The sequence below is a fragment of the Humulus lupulus genome, chromosome 3 (genome assembly GCF_963169125.1).
Source record: "Humulus lupulus chromosome 3, drHumLupu1.1, whole genome shotgun sequence".
In the NCBI taxonomy this organism is placed as follows: domain Eukaryota; kingdom Viridiplantae; phylum Streptophyta; class Magnoliopsida; order Rosales; family Cannabaceae; genus Humulus; species Humulus lupulus.
In genome coordinates this window covers 284,828,942-284,850,575 of record NC_084795.1, presented here as the reverse complement: position 1 = coordinate 284,850,575, position 21,634 = coordinate 284,828,942, and the positions used below count along the sequence as shown (strand labels likewise).

Below are 21,634 nucleotides of genomic sequence, written 5' to 3'. Positions count from 1 at the left end.
AAAACAGAGAGAACCAGAGCAACCTTTTTTATTGAGTGGGTTTTCTTATGAGCGACTGAGAGTAAAAGTGAGGTTGAAGAAGAGACTATCTTGATTGAGTGTGTCTTGTTGCTAATCATCTATTCAATAGTGGATTTGACTCAGGCTTATGTTGCCTTGCCTTGGATGCATGCAGGGTTAGCTATCTTCTGGCTAATTTCGAACCAAGTAGTCCTGTGTTCTTGTGGTGTTTGTGTTATTTCCTCTTACAAATTTTGGTTGTTTTTGTCTGCTATTTTTATATGTGTTCCTAATATGATTTTGGAGGAGATTAGTTGACAACAAAAACTTTTGCCTCCAACTTTAAAAATGGCTGGAATGCAATTTTATTCTCATTAATAATACCAGCCATTTATTGAATTTATATTTTGTAATTAAATCTTATTTGAATTAGTAAGTAACTATGAATTCAATTTAATATATTTTGGGAAAGTTGTTATGTAAGAATAGTAAAGTGAGGGATTCAAATTCAAATATGAGAAGTAAATACAGGGGAGCAATTTAAAAGATATTATTATAATAAATATAGATATGAAAAATCCTCTCACTCATTATATGCTCTTTGATATAAAACATGTATAGGTTACGTACATAAATTCAAAGGAACAATTTAAAAGATTAGCCACTTTATTACGCATCATAGTTAAAGTAAACACAAGGATGCCTTTTTTATTTTACAAATATGATTTATTTTAACAAAAAAATTAGATGAAGAATAAGTGATAATCTTCTAGATGAAGGGATATATGATATATTCTGCGTAAAGAAGCTTCCAAATGACTTGGTAGAAATTTGCACATGCTTCCTGCATTAACATACACAGAAGTCATAAAACCAGTATTAAATTTACCACTTTGGTTCAGTTTATATATCCAAATTACTTTGCTCCCTTTCCTTAGAATAATGTAAGACTTATATCTCGATTAAATATGCTTGTGCCATGTCTTGCCTCTGATAGTGTAAATTGTCAACCCTAATAATACCATTTGATTGAAGTTTAAAATATTCTTATTTATCCTTAGCTAAATTTTACCTTTGTATATTTTCCTTGCTCTAATATCCAGGCCTGAAAGAAAATTGAAAGAAGAAAAAAAAATAATGTTATTATTACTATTATCATTTTTTGTGACAGTTGACATTACTTGTAACTTGTAATGTATGACAAACCTGTAAAAGTAACCATAATGCCAGAATTGCGTGAGTAGAGACCATAAAGTTACGGTTGAAAGCCTGTAAATAGGAAATAAAAATTAATATGCATATGTGTTTTGACATAATAATATTTTATGTCATATGAAGGTGAAGGTGAATTTTGTCTAAATCTCGAAAATGTAAAATGAATGGTCTAATTTTTTTTTTTTTGCCCGGAAAAGTAAAACTTCATTAATACTTCAAATCATTCAATAATACAGATTGAAACTTAGTAGGAATATGAGAAGCAAACAAATGACGATCAGAAGCTACACACGTGGTCCTCGCTAAATAGTGAGCGACGGTGGTAGCAGACCATTTTACAAATTTAATAGAAACAAACTGTGATTTTAACTCAGACAACAAACATTTACAATCTGTTATGAGTCGTCCAAAGTAGGAATACAGGACTGAAGAACTCCTTATTGCCTGTACAGCAATTAAGCAATCGGACTCCAAAATGAATGGTCTAATTAAGAATGAGCAAATGTGTTATTTAGCACTTTTAATTGTTTTAGAATTTTGAAATAGCAATATGACTTCTGATGAAAGACAACCGATAAAAAAATAAATTGAAACATAAGTGATTTGCAGATTTGAAAAGTTAAACTTTAAAAAACACTAAAAGGACATAATATATAGTATAAGTATAATAAGTTGTAAAATTTACAGACCACAATTGAATATATATTAAAGGAAAATGCAAAGTTAATAAGGTTGAAAGGGAGGTTCACCTGAGGCATACAAATTGGGACCAATATGGCACCTATATAATTTAGCAAGAGAATACCAGTGCCAAAGAGTGCAATGTTTCTAACCCCAAATTTTGCAGCAAAGGTTACTATTTGAAACCTGTAATAATGATATATATGTTTCATAAAATATATAAAATCAAAACTTAAATTATTTGAGATCGACATTCGTAAGTTTAAAAAACAAATCGTATAGTTTGATAGTTAAGTATTGTAACAACCCCTTTCGAGATAATAATTTGGACAATGGTTAATTAAACATGGTTAATTAAACTCTACCATAAAAAAATAATTAAGACTTAAAATAATTATTATTATTAAATTGAAAGTCTCTTGAAAACCAAAAAGCTACCCCCAAGAGTTCCGTTCTTTTCCTAGTTTCTCATCTTTTTATCTTTCTCTAACTTCAATCCATTGGGAGGTACAGTTTCTTTTTTTATTTTCAATAATCCATTTATTATGAAAGTGCATGTATGCTACTTTATATAGGACAAATATGAATTTTTTTTTCTCTTCGTGAACTATTGTCTTTGAAGAGATTTTTCCCTCCAACTTTTTTATGTAGTAAAAATTTCCTTCAATTCATAGCAACTATTAAAATGTATTCCAAGCTTATATTATATATTGTTCATGTTTTAAATAGTATAGTGATATAACTTTAAGGTAATCTGATTTGAGAATCTACACATAAAATACATATATAAATAGTAGTGTAATGATAATTTTTGGGAATATGTGTTTGCATTCTTGTAGAGTTAATATTTGTATGTTTAATGTCAATAAATTTTTTCGGTTAACTATAATTAGTTAAGAGAAATTTTATTTTATATGCATAATAATTTAGTAAAATTTTTTAATATGCCAATATAAGTTATTATCTCAAATATATAACAATTTTAATTTTTTAGACAAAAATACCCCTAACATTCAAATACTAATTTTTTCTCTCAATCCAAACTTTCTCTCTCTAACATCTCTCATTACCTCACTCTCTCTAACACTCTAATCTTGTAAATCTTGAAAAAATATCAAAATTAAAAAAAAAAAAAACATCATCTGAAACCGATATTTGAGTGAAAAAATATGAACCTTCAAAGTTTTCATCAAATTTCAGTGCAGAGCATCGAAATTGCATCGAAAAAGCATCGTTTTAGACAAAAATCAAGTTTTCATGATTACATCAATGCACCATCGATTTTTCATCGAAAGACCATCAATTTGGCATCAAAAGACCATTTATTTGGCATCGAAACATCATCAATTTTGCATCGAAAAGTCGTCGTTTAAGCCAAAAAAATAAGTTTTCATGATTGCATCACAAGAGCATCGAAACACTATCGATTTTGCATCAAAATTGCATCAAAACACCATCAAAAAAGCATCTAAATTGCATCAAAACAATGCATTTTTGATGCAATTTTGATGCTCTTGCGATGCAATCGTGAAACTTGATTTTTGGCAAAAGCAATACTTTTTCGATACAAAATCGATGGTGTTTCAATGTTTTTGCAATGCAAACATGAAAACTTGTTTTTTCGCTAAATCGATGGTGTTTCGATGCAAAATCGATGGTGTTTCGATGTTATGATGCAATCATGAAAACTTGCTTTTTGGCCAAAACGATATTTTTTCGATGCAAAATCGATGGTGTTTCAATGCTATTGCGATGCAATCATAAAAACTTATTTTTTGGCCAAAACGATGCTTTTTGGATGCAAAATCAATGGTGTTTCGATGCAAAATTGATGATGTTTCGATACAAAATCCATGATGGTTTGATGCTGTTGCGATGCAATCATGAAAACTTGATTTTTGCCAAAACGATGTTTTTTCGATGCAAAATCGATGCTCTATATTGAAATTTGACAAAAACTTTGGAAGCTCATATCTTTTCGCTCAAATGATTGTTTTAGATGATTTTTTTTTTAATTTTGGTATTTTTTCGAGAAGATTAGAATGAGAAAGAGTGTGTGAGAGATGTTAGAGAAAGAGTTTAGATTAAGAAAGAAAATAAGTGTTTGAATGTTATGAATATTTTTGTCTAAAAATTTAAAATTATCATATATTTAAGATAATAACTTAGTTTGACTAAGTTATCTAACATAAAGTTTAATTTAATTAAATAAATTCTCCTACTACAACTATACCATGTGGTATATGACCACATCAGCAAAACGTTCAAAAAATGAACAAAATATAGTCAAGGGTAAGTTTTCAATGATGGTTATAATTGGACGTCGATTTTTGTCAGACAATATAGTTCAAATGACAAGGCTCTCCAAAAGACAATATAGTTTGACAAGGCTCTTCAAACTTTGGACGTCGATTGGAGGCCGATCTGGGTCCCGAGCGAAGGTCAAGGTTGGGGAAGAAGGGGACACGCTAGAGGTGGAGGCTGATCTGGGTTGGAGTTGGGGACAAATAGAACCAGATCTGGGATCGAGGTTTGGGAAGATGGGTGCTAGAGGTTAGGGGTACGCGAGCCTCTTTGCCTGCCAGCCACCTCGCCAGTCGCTTCCCTCCAAGCTTCCCTAAAGAAGAAGAAGATGATGAAGAAGAAGAAGACGTAGATGAAAATGAATTTTTCTTATATGATTATGGTTTCAGTTTAATGTTTTATGTTTTTAGGTTTTATTTTTGTATAATTTAAAAACTAATTAAAATATAATTTTCTCTTCCAGTGATTAATTAGATGAAAATTAGATTTATGGTAGATTAAGTTTTAGTTTAATGATATATTTAGTTTTAATAAAGCTTTTAATTATTTTTGTATTTTAAAATCATTGTAATTTATTTTTTATTTTAAAATATATTTTTCATTATTTAATAAATTCATTAATTCACAAATATAAGAGTATTTTAATCATATTAAAAAATTATTTGACCAAAATCGGGTTTATAATATTATTTTGTTCCATTTTGTAAAATGGAGAATCCGTTTTGTCATTTAACAAAATATAAAGACCGATCGAATATTCGGACAAAATAAATTAGCTAAGTTGGTATTTTTTCTATTAATATTAATAGAAACAAATACCTGAGTCATAAAGTAAAATGATATAGCCTAATCTAATAAAAACTTGTCGTAATTCCCAACCAGCTATGTCATATTTGAATTTAAAACAATTTAAATCTCCAAACATAATAATTCCTTTGGGATAATTATTAGAACAAATTCCCTACATAACTTAAACAAATTAAATCAATTATAAAAAAATATAAATATATATTGGAGGAATATAAATTATAGTTATTACTTACTTCGTGTCACCTTCAATGTCTGTAATATCTTTTGTGATGGCGACGACCATAAATAACAATGTTATAAAAGTGGTGATGAAGACAAGAGCAGGGCTGCATACCAAATTGATATCCAAACATTATTAAATTTTCTTACTATAAATATCTATACATATATTATTCAAATTAAAAGAATGCATGTATGTATATATTCATAATAATGAATTGTTGATCATGTCTAAAATAAAACAAGAATAATGAAAATAGACCTACTAAAAAAATGAATTTATGAAAGTCCACATTATTTAACTTTTTTGGAAAATGATTCCACATCTTATATATGTTTATGTACGAACTGTAATTAACTTGATATTTTATCGAAAATATTTAATAAATTATATGACAATAAAAATGAATATCAATATAATTTTAAGTAATTTCTGAAAAATCTTCTATACATTAAAAACAAATAAAAAAATCAACCCACCTCCACATAAACGTAAGTCCAAGAGTCGTTTTTCTAGTGGCATAATATACTCCAATATTAATGAGTACACCTCGTATCTGCATAGTTTAGTTAATTTGTGTTATCTGTAATAATAGTCTAAATAATTAATTATAGATTTAATCATAATAACAATTTACTCTTTGGCAAAACTATCTTTGATCAAAGCCAGAGGATTACTTATTTTGTTTTTAAAATGCAATTAGTTTTTCAAATTGTGGGATTGAATAATATAAATTTAGTACCGAAGAAAGCACAAGAGCTGTTGAAATAGAAAATCTCTTCAATCTAAGTGGAGGAACAGAGTAGATGGTGCCGAAGAAAAGAGCAAGACAATAGAGACCAGTGACGAGTGGCTCTGCATTTAATCCAACAATCAACAACCCAGCCACTAAATAAAATATGGCCAATAACCATGCTGATTTCATTGAAAGTTCCCCTGAAGCTATAGGTAAATAAGGTTTGTTCACCCTGAACCAGCACACACACACATAAATATATTATATCAAAATAAATAAAGAAAAACGTATAAGTAATTACAATATTCCACTAAACAAGATATTCTTTGGGTTAAATGGATTGATTCTGTTTATCTTAAAGAACAATCTTTTTGGGAGTACAATATACAATCTGACGTGAGCTGGTATTGGCGTAAGCTAATCAAGATGAGGGCTTTCATAAGCAAGGAGATGTTAGATAAAGCTATAGTTAACAGCAACTTTAAAACCAGTAAGATGTATTTTCAACTTATGAACAGAGATAAGGTGCCTTCGGCTGCTGTTATTTGGTGTAGCTTGTCTTTGCCTAAACACAGGTTTATTCTTTGGCAAGCTTCCTTGAAGCATCTATTAACTAGGGACAATTTATTGAAGTGCCATCTGCAGCTGTCTTCTTACTTGTATCCAATTTGTGAAGTGCAGCAGGAATGTCATGAGCACTTATTTTTTCAATGTCAGTTTGCTGCTCAAGTAAGGAAAGGTGTGGCTAGCTGGCTGGGTAGTTTGATTTGGCCTGCTTGTTTCCAGGATTGGATTAGGTGGATGGAGGGGAAGCCGAAGAATCTTCAGCAGAAGATAGTTGCTGCTGGGCTAGCTGCCTCTGTGTATCTGGTTTGGTGGAACAGAAACCAGTGTGTTTTTAATTCCTTTTCGATGTCTGTTTGCAAGGCTGTCTCTCTGATTCAAGATAATATTAAGGCTAGAGTTTCTAGATTGTCTAAGGCTAAGATGAAGAGCACTGACATTATTTTACTTAGAAGCCTAAATCTGTTGTAACTTTCTTTTGCTGGGCTCTCTGTGAGCTGTTTTGTTATTTGTCTCGGTTTGCTGGGCTCTTTTTGAGCTGTTTTTGTTTTGGGTTTTGTGTTCCCGTTTTGTAAATGGTTTGGTTTGTTAATAATATTCTTTGTTCATAAAAAAAAAAAAAAAAATACAATATTCCATATTTTTTTTCCAGGTATATAAATTGACCTTACCTGTCAATATCGACATCATAAATCTGATTAATACCAATATAATAAGCATTTCCACATATTATAGCAAATAGGCCAGGTAATGCCTTCATCAGAAGAGACCACCTAAACAAATCTGGATTCTCAGTCATCACTCTTCCATACACAGAACTGCCCACAAAAGATTATTAAGGTATTATAAATATAAATAATTACGTACAATTTAATTAAAAATTTGACAACACATTTTTTTTTTTGGTAAAATTAAATCACATACACGGACGCCGCAACTGTTCCCACTATTGCATAGGGCCTCAGGTATTTTAACCAAACATGTCCGAAATCCCAAACTTTCTTGAGCAAAGGAGAATCTTCAATCGGTGCTCCGGCTTCAGTGCATGCCTAACAATTATATTAATTTGACTTTAATATCCCAATACTTTTTTTAAAAAATTAAATTATAATACTTTAATTTTTAAAAAGTTCAAAAAAAAAAATCATTACTCGTCTACGGTAGTTTTTAAAAATGGAAAATAAATAAAAGAACTATCACATATTCTTTTATGCCCAATTTCTCTTGCATATTAAAATATTGTAATCACAGAACTGTGTTGTTTGTTTTAGTTTTTTTTTTTTATATATATATATAGGTAAGCAAAGAACTAAAAGAACAATGCTTTAACCCTAATTTCAGACAAACAAAATCGACATAAACTAAGTCGAGGTACAATTAAATTGAAATTAGAGCCAAAGTCAAGGAGATTAAGGCATTTTTTTTATTTTAATTTTATAAAGAGGTTGTAAAATTAAAAATACCCAAAAGCACCCGGTTCAACATTTATTGTTTATTTATTTAAATAATTGTTTTGATGTGATTAAAAATTGTTCATACATTTTGTGACATACATAAAAAACATACACAGTTATTATCATGCATCTCATTGGTAGAAACATGATTATTATGATTGTCCTATATGTTTATATGATTTGTTTTGCGAAACCAATTGCATATAAATTACTTAGTTTTATTCTTTGAAAACTTAGTAAAATATCACGCCATTTTTTTAAGTCTTTATGACTTAATTTCTTTAAACCAACTTTATTTTAAAATTGTTTTTTTTAGTAAAGTTAATATGAACATAATTGGTAATTTAAAATTAGATATGGACCTAGAAACTCGCTTTCTTACCAATTTCAATTATGTTCATAAAGTTTAAAGAATATATAATTAATTTGGAATTAATTAGGTTAAAAACACTTATTTCAAAATAGTGAGTGGGAGAGGGTTGATAACTCAACATAACCCGTGGTCTCTATTATTAAAATAACACCGTGAGATATGAATAGCACATCGCGACGGCTTTGTTTTCGTCCCCCTAAGGAATGTGTCTAGATATGTCAATAGCAAGGTTACATTTCTTACTAAGATAGGAACTAATGATGTATTTTAGGTTTGACCGACCCTAAGGCGGAATGTCCTATGTTAAGTCATGAACTCCGAAATAATGGGTTACACTCACAAAGTTATGGTTAAGCTTTTGCAATGGATAATCATAACTTGACCAAACTAAGCGGTACTTTAATGTTTAAAAGAGAAAATAATGAATTATTTTAAGTTTTAAACAATAAAGATAAGAACGTCTATAAATTCTTTAAGATTAATTTGACCGACCCTAAGACGACACTTTAATTGTTAGAAAGTTTTATCGTGGAAATTAAACTTTATTTTATGTGTTTTAATTGTGTTCATGCATCACGTTTAATTTCTAAAACTTTGATATTTATTTTTCTAAATATAATAATATTTGTATTTATTTATTTATTCCCAGCAAAAATGTTTATTGGTGAATTACACACCGATGCTTTTCTCAAATCCTTGGTTTTTGGACCTAAAAATATGCAACACTGGTTTCGAGGCATGTTAACCCTTTTTTCTTATAAAAATACGATGTCAAACATCTGTAACAAACCTCCAACAGAACCACATTTGGCTACTAGCTATGAAGCAGAAGAAAAATATGCAAATTAAATGAAATCCGATCGGTTGGCACGTTATTGCATGCTTTCAACCATGTCTGACAAAACAAAGGAAAAATATAAACACTATGACTTAGCACATGAGATGTGGTGAGCAATGGCAAAGGAAGTCTTTCCTGAGTGTCATCGTTTATATCAAACGAAAAAGGTAAATAAGATTTACATATATTTTTCAACTTTGAATAGTAGATTCAAAGATTATGAATATCAGATTCAAAATTTTTGGATAGTAGATTAAAAAATATATGTCACTAATCTATTTTTCTTTTGTTTTTCCTTTTACAGAATTAGAACCCTGAAAAGGAGGAAGAGACTGATGAAGATTTGAATAGTAAGTAAAGAGATGGAGAAGTTGAAGAGTAGTTTTATTAAGTGATTTTATTGTTATTTGAACAATTTAAATTTCTTTATTTTGTTTTAGAAATTTTAGATTTCTTTAAACAAAGAAAACTACAGTCTAGAAATTTAGTTTATTATTAGTAATTTTGATTATTAATGTTTGGAAACTTATTTCTATGTTTTTGCATAACATTTATTTCTTTTATTAATAAAGTAGTTATTATTTAAAGAAATTATTTATTTACTTGTTATGCAAAAGCTTTGGGATAAACAAAATATACATACTTATAATGAATGAATTTTTTTTTTAATTCTGAATTATTTAAAACAGCTAATCCTAGATCTATCAAACTGATTCCGATAGTGAAACATATCTGTGGCACTTGAGTTTGGGCCATATTGGTCTAGACAGAATAAATAGGCTTGTAAATGATGGTCATTTAAGAAAACTATCTATTGGATCTCTCCTTGTTTGTGAATCCTGTCTAGAAGGCAAAATGGCCAAGAGATTTTTCTCTCCTAAAGGATCAAGAGCCACAGAACCACTTCAGCTAGTACATACAGATGTTTGCGGTCCACTTAATGTACAAGCAAGAGGAGGTTATGAATATTTCGTCACTTTCATTGATGAATATTCAAGATATGGTTACCTATACTTGATGCAAAGAAAATCTGAAACTTTTGGAAAGGTCAAAGAATTTCAAGCAGAGGCTGAAAAGCAATTAGGTAAATCACTATAAGCACTTCGATCTGATCGAGGAGGAGAGTACTTGGATTTTGAATTCGATGACCATATGCGTGAGCATGGAATTCAATCCTAACTCACTGCACCTGGAACGCCATAGCAAAATGGTGTTTCAAAAAGACGGAACAAAACGTTATTAGATATGGTTAGATCAATGATGAGTTTATCATCATTACAATTGTCATTCTAGGGCTATGCGACTCAATGTGCTCCATACATATTGAATGCGTTCCATCTAAGTCTATCCAAAAGACACCCATAGAATTATGGAATGGTTGTAAACCTAGTTTACACCATTTTTGAATTTGGGGGTGTCCTGCACACGTGCTTAAAGGAAAGACTGGGAAGTTGAATTCACGCTCTGAAGTGTGCATGTTTGTGGGATATTCCAAAAGAGACTAGAGGTGGAATTTTCTATAGTCCAAAAGAAAATAAAATATTTATATCGACAAATGCAACTTTTCTTGAATATGACTATGTTAATAACCACAAACCTCGCAGTAAGGTTTTCTGGAGGAGATGGTCTCGAATGAAGTTGCAAAGTCACCAGCAAAATCTAATAGGAAACGGCAAGAGGAAACTGCTAGTTCTAGTCAGAATAGTAAAGAACCTCATCGTAGTGGGAGGGTTAGTAAGCAACCCACACGCTATGAACATGAAGTTCAAGTGCTTGTGTTTGAAACAAACAAAGATAATCCATTGACATTTTAAAGATGCAATAAATGATTCTGACAAGGACAAATGGCAAGACGCCATGAACCAAGAAATGAAATCGATGAATTCCAATTCTATCTAGGTTCTTAAAGATCCACCTAAGAATATCAAACCCATTGATTACAAGTGGATATTCAAGAAGAAAAGAGGAGCAGATGGGAAAGTAGAGACTTTCAAAGCAAGGCTTGTAGCCAAAGGGTACACATAGAAAAAAAGGGTTGACTATGAAGAAACCTTTTCTCCTATAGCCATGCTAAAATCCATTCGTATACTCTTGTCTATAGCTGCCATCTATGATTACGAGATCTGGCAAATGGACATCAAGACAACCTTTCTAAATGGCCAACTTGATGAAACCATATATATGGAACAACCAGAAGGGTTTATTAAGAAGGATCAAGATCGAAAAAGGTATGCAAGTTGTTGAAATCCATATATGGATTGAAATAAGCATCAAGATCTTGGAACTTAACACTTGATGAAACTATCAAAACATATGGCTTCGAACAAAAATGTTGATGAAGCATGTGTTTATAAATACATCAAAGGGTACGTTGATGATATCCTACTCATTGGGAATGATGTAGAGACATTATCAAATGTAAAGAAATGGTTGGCTGACAAATTCCAAATGAAAGATTTGGGAGAAGCGAGCTATGTTCTAGGCATTAAAATTCTAAGAGATAGAAAGAACAAGCTCTTGGCACTTTCACAAGCAAATTATATTGATAAAGTGCTTGAAAGATTCTCAATGGAAAATTCCAAAAAGGGTCAATTGTCGACCAGACATGGAATTACTCTTTGCAAAGATCAGTGTCCAAAGACACCACAAGAGCAAGAGGACATGAGAAAGTATCCCTATGCATCAGCTGTAGGGAGCCTAATGTATGCAATGTTATGTACTAGACCTAACATATGTTATGCAGTAGGAATTGTCAATTGTTATCAGTTAAATCAAGGTTTGGAACACTGGATTGTGGTGAAACATATTCTCAAGTATCCTCGACAGAATCATAATCGTCCTGATTTTTTTCGGACAAGAGACGCTTCATTTGCTCTTTCATTAGAGTGAGCCGCTCAATGGTTAGATCCTTCACTTCCAGGTTATTATGGAAATGATTATTAGCTCCCATCCCTTTCTACAAGTTTTTTGGGTTATTTTCCCTCCAAGCATGAGCTCGGTTGATGGGGATGTTCCCATCTTCACGCCTTATCGAAGGATTTTCCCTCGTCTGATTGTAACTCAGATCGTTATCGCAAGCTTGTTGTCCCTGTTGGATGTTGAAATGATTGCGTAAGTCGCACTGATGGTTAGAGGGAAAAACTCTGAGCTGAATTCAAACGACTCATCCGATAGGTTTCCTGGCTTTGAGAGTGTATATTGCACACACTTTTTGTCCTACCCTCACGACGGCTTTCAGTCCAGCAACTACCTTTTGCGAAGCTTACCATTCACAATTGAGGTCGTGGGGCTTGGTTGTTTGTGTGAACTTGGATTCCAATATATCGAGATCGCGAAACATACATATCTTCTCTAGGTACATAATTTCTTTGGTTGTTCCCGCGAGCTGATACATTCCTTTGTGATCGCGGGGGTGTCAGATGACGAATAGGTGATGGTGGGTTCCTTATTGGCGAGGCAATCTGCTGTTCATCAGAGCGCAAAAAACTAGGTCACCCATTATCCACTCTAATGTGTTGGGTTGGTGGTAAAGTTTCCTCACTTCTTTGTACCTAACTAGCTGGTCGAGTTGCTGGAGGATTGATAGGGTCTTCTGCTCTCCTTGACATGGTCCTTGCTCGCCCCGTCTGACTGGGCTTGTTTCTGGTGACATGAGTTGTTTGCTCATTCCTGGGATTAGGGGCTGGCTGGTTTTTTCTGGCGACGTGAGTTGTTTGCTCATTCCGAATAGAGCGGCTCACATTAGGATGGTTATGCCTTTGGGATCAAGACCTGTGGGACCCACTTGCTTTCCTTCCGACATTACTATTGGTTAAATGAGGGTTAACTGTGCCATGATTTTATCAATTCACCTATTGGTCTGGGCAAGGTGGCTCCTAAACAAAGCATTCTCCATCTCTATGGCAGTGATATATCATGGGTTAGTATTGTGGGGCCACGAAGCTGAGCTTCCACTATCGCCATGGTTGTCATCCTCGTTTTGGGGTTGTTTTCCAGGACGATGAGGTATGGAGGTGCCCTCTCCAGCAGGGTCAACCGTTTGGAACTCTCCTTGATTTCCAGGTCTCTCAGACTCATTCTCGCGCACTAAACGTGTTACCACCATAATAATATTGGGACGAAAGTTTTCAGAAAAATATCGGTAAACCTAATCTACTTCTCAATGAAAGCACCAATTTGTTGACACAGTTTTTCGCCAACAGTAGATTAAGAAATTTGAATAAGGGAGATTAGGCTTTTGTAAACCATATAATTAGAACACATGAAATTTTACGTGGCTCAGTGGTTAAAATCCACCTAGTCCACGAGTCTCTGCTTATGAACTCTTAAAGAAATTGTTTAAGACAATTTATGTAGAGTTTTTTCATACAAAATGCGATCCTTTTTACTGTCACTTCCCTATCTATTTATAGGGGGTTGATGGACAATTTTTGGTAATCGTACAATATTTGGTAACTTACAAGAATGAATAACTTCCCAAAATACATAATTCCTTAAATATGCTAATTCTCTTTATATCAAGCATTTTTTACATAACGATTACAAGTATTAATTGCGTATAAAGAATCTCCGAGTTTGTGAGGATTCATCCTTATTCTGCGAGCCGAATGTATTCCTCGAACTAGAGGTGATATAACCCGAGTAATGTTCAAAGATTGACGGGGCCAATTAAAACGTTGTGTTATTTGATCTCTATCATAGACATTTAGGGCGATCTGGAGGATCTCATGATAGCCTAACTTGATAATGTAATCTCGAGCTATTTAATATGGAGTTAATGAAATGTCCTTCGAGTCTTGTAACCATCATGTATTGCTTGACAGTTGTACCTCGAACAAGACGATTTAGATCACATTTTTAGGGTACAACAGTTACAAGTTTGTAAACTTGTTAGGGTTGGAGCCCTAAAAGCATGTAATAAGACATTTTTGTTTGGAATTAAAAATACATTTTCTTTATAATTGAATGTTTGAATTATTACTGAATAATTATAAATATCATAAAATTCGATATTGATTAATGAGAGTATGATCTTCTATGAGTACGACACGAATAATATCATAGATAATGAATAAATTTTTTAGCAACATATTAAAGTATGGAATATTTAATCAATGGTTTCTAGCACAGTTTACTAAGCAATTTTCGATAATCCATGTGATCTAGATTTGAATAGCTGATGTGGATAGACATCTTAGTAAATGTACTTTATATACTTAGACTATATATGACTGGATCGATGTGAAATAATTTTGTTTATAAAACTTACAATTTGCCAAAAAGATTTAGTTCATATAAAAAAATGATCATATATAGGCCAGTCTAAATCCTAAGTATTCATGATCTCTTGTTCATGATTATTGGGTCTTTTGATTCACTAGTTAAAGTCTCTTTGTATAATGAGGCTAGTGACTTTTGTTTTGGAGATTCAACCGCACGAATGGCTGGGAACATGATCTTACAAGAATGGATTCAAAGCTTTCCTAAACGAATCGAATATTGAGCTCAAATTTATAATATGATTATAAATTAACTGTTCACTAGTGAATTAGTAGAACTTCAGGAACAAGATGTAATTAGAAGGGTAAAACAATATTTGACCAACTCTAATTATTGAACCAATAAATTGGAGGACAAACCTACATGAGTGATTATATCAATAAACAAATCGAGATAATTCTGTAAACATAATTCTATAATTACTAAAAGTGCAATTCCATATATATAGTGGATTAATAATGGAATTAATAAATAAGATTATTTAATTAAAGAGTTTAATAAATAACCTTGTTTATTGGACCATAGTATTATACGTCGATGCTTCCAAAGTCACCTCTATACTATATTGTCAAGGGTTTGGATATAATTGACAAACTAAAAAGGAGAAAATGACATAATTGTCAAGAAACTAATTTTTTGGGGCTAAGCTGAAATTATGTAATAATTATGTGATAATTATGATTAACTAATTAATTAAAAAGACTAATATGTTTTTATTTGAAAACTATATATTAGTTTTATTAAATATTAATTAATTTGGGTTAATTAATAATGAGATAGAAAAATATTAATTTATTTTATGATAATAAATTATTTAAATTATAAGATAAAGTTGAATTAACTGATCTTTATGTATTTATGAAATATTATATTATTTTAATGCATAAATATTTTCTTATTAATTAAATAAATAAATGAGATAAAATTATCACATGCCGAGACATAGTTTTTGCACATTGACTGGCATGTGGCACATGTCACATCCCTGTTATTTCAATTCAATTTTTCTTTAAGAATTTTAAATATTTATTTATTAGATAATTATATAAAAATAGATATTTTAATTTGATTAAAATATTTATTAAATAATTAAAATTTTGGAATCTAATCAATTTTGACTGCGTCTATTTTTTTAAAATTATTTTAGGTTTGTAAAAGTTTAGTAATGTATCGTAAAAACAAAAGCGGTTGATTTTCAACTTTTAGAGAAAGTTTGAAAAACTGCAATACTCTCTCAGAGCATTTGTTTTCTCCAAACATCTCTTAATCTCATGTGTTGAGTAGATCAAGAGAGTCTAAATTTTGTCCATACTATCACTACAACAATTTTGACATTCATTGACCCCCTACAATGTCTTCTATTGTCTAAATGTCTTATGTTGGGAGACATTGAAATTTTTTATTAATTGCTAAAATTGTAAGACATTAAAAGTGCAAGAAGACGTTAAAAATTTGGGGTCTAAACACATGTTCACGGGGGACATCCAATGTCTCCCACTGGGAGACATGCCATGTGTCCCACATCTCCAAGTGGGAGACGTTGGAAGTCCATGATCTATATATTATTATTATTTAATAAAAGATAAAAAATCAGTTGAAAAATGGACACTGACAGCATGCATCTTCTCTCCCACACATTTCCTATTCCCTATATTATTATTGTTATTAAATCCCCTTCATCTAACTTTCATTCTCTCTCTTTTTTCCGAATACCCTAGCTGTGCCCCCCCCCCCCCCCCCCCCCCCCCCCCCCTTCTTTTCTCTTTCTCTATTTCTCTCTCAAATTCCATTCATCTCTCCTTCTAGCTCTTTCTCTTTCAGATCACCATGCCACCACCACGACTACCATCGCGACTACCACCATGACAACTACCCACACCACTTTTCGTTCTCATTGAAGCCATGAACCTATGACGTCACCTCCTCCCATCCTTGCCGAAGCCGCTTTCCTTCAACGTCATAGAAGTTGTGATTCTTCGGCGTCTCCGCTCATCCCCATCGAAGCTATGTGCCGTTGAAGTCGTGAGCCACCCCATCGAAGTCGCTAACTCTTCTCGTTTTCTATTTGGGGCTTGTTATCTATTTTTTTCCATTTTGTATATTAAAAATCTATAATGTGTTTTGTATATTTTGGACAATTAGTGTTTGTTTGTGTGTATTTTTTATTTATGATTTAGAATTGAATCTTGTTGTTGTTCTTGGTGAATTTGTTTTCTTTTCCTATTTTGATTATTGTTGTAATTTTTTTTTTGGTATTAATTTCTTTTCCTATTTCACATTTGTGTTAACAATTTGTACTGTGAAACAACTAATCCCCTCAAATCTATCATTTGGCATTTACAGACCTAGTTTCACAAATAAAAAATGATTAAAGTAATTGATAAAAAATATTTAACAATTAATCACATATAATACTTGTACGCCCTGATTTTCCCACGGGCTGATTAGCAGGTCGAGCCTCGGATTAATCAAGGTTAGTCCGTAAATTTCCCCAGGTCGGGGATTCTGTTTCGAGGTCGTCCCCCCTTAGCTCAAGGTATCCTCAAGGACTCGCCAAGGCTGCCCAAGACTAGGGGAAGGAGTCTGAAGGCCAAAGGTCGGGTCAGGGAAGCAGCTCGTGGTACGAGCTTCTCATGGATCTCTGACCCTTTGTAAAGTCAACACACGCAAGATAAACGTGCCTATATCTGACATCACGTGTCTGATATCTCCCTGACTTCTTGGACACGCAGCAGGAACGTGCGTATTCAGACACCCATGGCTGGGTTGGGCCGTGCGGCCCATTATCTCCTTATCTATCGATTTGACCATACTTATGTGTCAGGTTTAGGAATTAATCATGAATGTCACAGAGTTGATATGACAAATAAGAAGGTCACGGGATGACCTCCTTACCAACTTCCAGGTGCATTCTCCTATAAATATGGAGACCCTGGGAGTTGATAAGGGTTGGAAAAAATAGTCTCAGAAGAGATATACACTTTGTAACCAAATACCCAGAATATATCAATAATATTGACTAATGGAGTAGAAGGATGTTAACCTTTGAACCACTTAAAAACGTGTCTTGAGTTACCTAGTTCATCCCCTAAGATTTCATATCTGTGACGGTTCTACTTTCAGCACTAATCCATTTATCTTCTTCTCTTAATTACCTGTTGGCGAAGAACCGCGTCAACAATACTATATAAATTTATTTTATTAATAAATACAATTTCAATTTATTAGATAATAATTTATATAATATATTAAAAACATTAAAAAATTAATTTTCGATTTCAAAAAAATAGAAATATATTCAACATCTCCCATTGGGAGACGTGGGAGACATCTCACGTCTCCCAATGGGAAACGTTGAAAGTCCCCGCTTTTGGACACCTTTCAACGTCTCCCACCAGGAGGCATGGGGTGTCGCTCATGTCTCCCAATGGGAGACATTGAAAGCCCATCTACAATGACTCCACTTCTAACGTCTACCCTAGCAGGAGACATTATAGACATTTAATGTCTCCCAAATGAAGTAATAAAACATTTATATTGTTGTAGTGTATACTACGTGCCCACACATGATCCTTGTGTGTTAAGGATTTGCTTGGAAGATTTTGGTGTGAATCTCTAAGCTGTCTCATTGGATTGGATGATTGTTATTGTTTTACGAAAATATAGCAAATATTCTTGATAGGCTACGAGATGTATGATTATATATTTTGTGAATCTTTATTAGTGTAATGTGATCTTGGATCTAGTATTGGTTATATTTTTTATTGTCACCATTCTGCTGTGTACTTTGATTTACACAATTACTACCAACAAAACTTTATTAAAAAAAACTTATTTATGATTATGCCCTTCTATATTTTTGTAATTTTTTTTCCAAATTCCATATTTAAATTTTTTTTAGCTATTTTTGTAAATTTCCCAAACAATTATTTACACCAAAAATTTAGATATGATTTTGAACTGTATTTGCTTCAAATTGTGGAAAAAAAATCTACTGTCCCAAATTCTCTATCCATTCCATGTCCCACCAATTATTTTAAGACATCACATTTATGTATAGTTAGGAAAAAAGAAAATTATAAATAATTTAAATATATATTAAATAAATAAATGAGGTGTCTTTAAATAATTAGTGGGACATGGAAGAAACTGGAAATTTGGGGATAGGTGATTTTTTTTTCCAAATTGTGACGTAAGTTTATTTCAATTCACAATTATTTTTTAAATTAAAAAAAATCTAAAAAGTAGGATTACAATATATATATATATAGACTTTTTACATTTTTTTTCCGACAATAAGGCAAAGGAACTAACATAAAAAAAAATTAAGAAGGATACCACGTCAGTTCATATTGATGAATAAGATAAAAAGAAAAATTACGTAACATTGAAAGAAAAATTGTTAGTTTAACCATTGATCATTTTGTTACATTTAACTGGCCTTATATTTCTTAACATTCAATTGTCAAATTAATATTTCAAATCTAGACTTATCAGACATAAATAGAAAAAATAAACAAATAAAAGAATTAGCATAAACAATAAAGGTCTAAGGCTATGTAAAAGAAAATCTTTACATCCTAATAAAGAGATGAAAAAAAAAAAAATTGGAGAAAGAGATGATATCTTTCCTCGGTGGGTAATAAAAGAAAGCAATAATCCGAATTATCTTGTCGATTAAACATAGTAACTGATATTGGTCAAACTAGTGAGTGATAATCTATCCCTATTAAATCTCCAAAGTGCAGATTCGATTAGATTAACAATATAAAATCTATGTTTATTACATGAATTGAATACAAACTTTTTATTATGTCGAAAGTAACTCATCCAATCTAATTTAAAATATTAATGTTTTTATATATATATATGCATATATTTATATACCAAATTAAAAAATTGATATTGACTATAATCTATTAGATATATGTTTGAAAAACTTTACAAGAACATCTCCTTATTTCAACATATGAACAAATCATCATCCCCTAAATCAAAATATAGTCAATATCAAAGAATAGGTAAAAGACAAAAATATCCTTAATGAAAATTTGTTTCAAATTTAAAAACAAAATATAAACTGACAAAAAAAAAGGGATTTTAATTTATTGTCAAAATTTTAAGTTTTGAGACTTCGATTAGGACAATAATATTATTGTCGTCTTTTACTGTTTAGACGTGAACTGAGTTATTACAATTGCAAATCACATACCAAAAGCATTAACAGTATAAGAAAAAAGTATAATCCTAACACGATTCATCATCAAATATATATATATATATACACACACACACACACACATTTTTATAAGTGATATAATGGTTATATATACCCAAGTTAAGAAAATCAGAGAGTTAAACTAAATTTAGAAGAGAAATCAAAGCATACCTGGATTGAATAAGACCTCCTGGGTTGTTCGTTTGATAAAGATCTAAAACTGCACACAACTTTTGGGCGATTCGAGTTAAAGGTAGAGTTATTAGAACGTGAAACGATGTCGTAAGAGGAGGATTTGTTTATTATTGGCTTTGATTTAATAGGTGTAGGAGAACCAGAGGAATGTTTTCTAAGATGATCAGCTGCTGTTGTTCGTACTCCTAGCGAGAAAGGAGAGACAGCCAGCGCCATTATACGACCAGTAATGTACGCACTAATACAAAATGAAATTTAAGGGAGAAGAAGATGTTGAGTTTCATAAAATTATATATTTATATAATATAACATAGAGTATGGCGAATTAATTGTCCTTCCACAATGGCAGAGCCACGTGAGAGCATGTGGGCACGTTCCCACTTAAATATTTTAATTATTGAATTTTATATATTTGTTTTACTATTATATCTATATTTAATAAATTGATTTTTAAATGAGGGTATATTAGGAAATTATATTTATAAAATTAAGTGAATAAGAAGTAGGGATGCACATTTTCCCAAACGCCTCCTCGTAGTGACTCGGATGCGGAGGCGGGAACGGAGATAATTTTCAAACTGATTAATTGATTCAAATCAAGCAAACAAAAAGTCCACTCCATGAATCAACCCAATCTATGAAAATAAAACACAGGAAAGAACGAAAATGCTATAATAATCTATTAATAAATATAATTCTTTCGGATAAGAATATGTATAGCAATTTCTCTACATAAATAAGAGGTAAAAAAATTTAAAAGAACAACTCTTCTTCTAACTTGGTTGACATATGAGATGATTGGGTTGAGAATTATAGATAAGAACCCAGAATATAAAACCACACAAAGATCCTAAAAAAAACATGATAATATGGTCCTTGATCAAAATCTAGAACTAAAAAAAAGCCAAATTACTTCCACACCATAACGTTGTCAATTATTTTGGATCAGTCATCACTTTCATTACATCAGTATCATAAAATGAAACAAAAGCACAATAATTCAATGCAGAAATCGAAAAATACACATAAAATTCCAGAGAGAGAGAGACCTGGGAGGAAGGAAGGAGAGAGAGAGAAGGAAATCCAGCTAAACGGCGTCGTTGTGGAATGAGTAAAAGGAAGCTTTAGAGGAGTGAGGCTTGGAGCAGTGGCCTCATCGGCGAGAGAAAGAGAGAGAAATGTGTGAAAACGAAATGAAGATTGAGACTAGGGTTTATGGTTTTTTTCGTTCTTTTCAGAATTTTGGTATAAATAAAATACCAAATATCACCACCACTTTTCTTTCCTAAATCCTTCATTTCACTACTTTCTTTGAAAAGCCCAAAGCCCAAAAACCAAATTGTTCAGAGCTTTCCCTCTCTTCCATTGGAAAAAAAGACAGAGAAGTCAAGAAGATCCATATCACATAAACTAGCAAACACAGATGTTTTTCATTGCATCTAGGTAAACATCAAATCCATCAACACACTTAAAGATGACACTTAATTGAATGAAGAGCTGGAAAACACACACACAACACAAGCAACCAAATCCAAAACAGCCCTCCCCAAATGAAGATTATGGTATCTAGACATCATTGTAAGCAAGACCCAGAAACTGAAATCCTCAGGAATGAATTGCGAGAGATAGAGTATCTTTTACCAAAGGATAGCATTAGTTGGGGACATACAAATGCATATTGAAAAACTACAGTCTTGGATCAAGTTTTCTTTATTAAAAGCATGTAAAATTATAAAATTTTAGTAC

General features: G+C 31.9%; 1 protein-coding gene across 1 annotated transcript; it reads right to left on the bottom strand.

Moving 5' to 3' along the window:
• Positions 1-646: 646 nt before the first annotated feature.
• On the bottom strand, positions 647-21,455 carry LOC133824900 (homogentisate solanesyltransferase, chloroplastic-like). Its single transcript, XM_062257920.1, has 11 exons — positions 20,938-21,455; positions 19,865-20,126; positions 7,455-7,579; positions 7,202-7,348; positions 5,973-6,198; positions 5,710-5,786; positions 5,244-5,336; positions 1,965-2,082; positions 1,207-1,269; positions 1,073-1,105; positions 647-844 (listed from the first exon to the last, which is right to left on the bottom strand). Exons 2-11 carry the CDS (start codon positions 20,102-20,104, stop codon positions 770-772), a joined length of 1,197 nt encoding a protein of 398 aa, XP_062113904.1. The 5' UTR covers positions 20,105-20,126; positions 20,938-21,455; the 3' UTR covers positions 647-769.
• Positions 21,456-21,634: the final 179 nt, after the last annotated feature.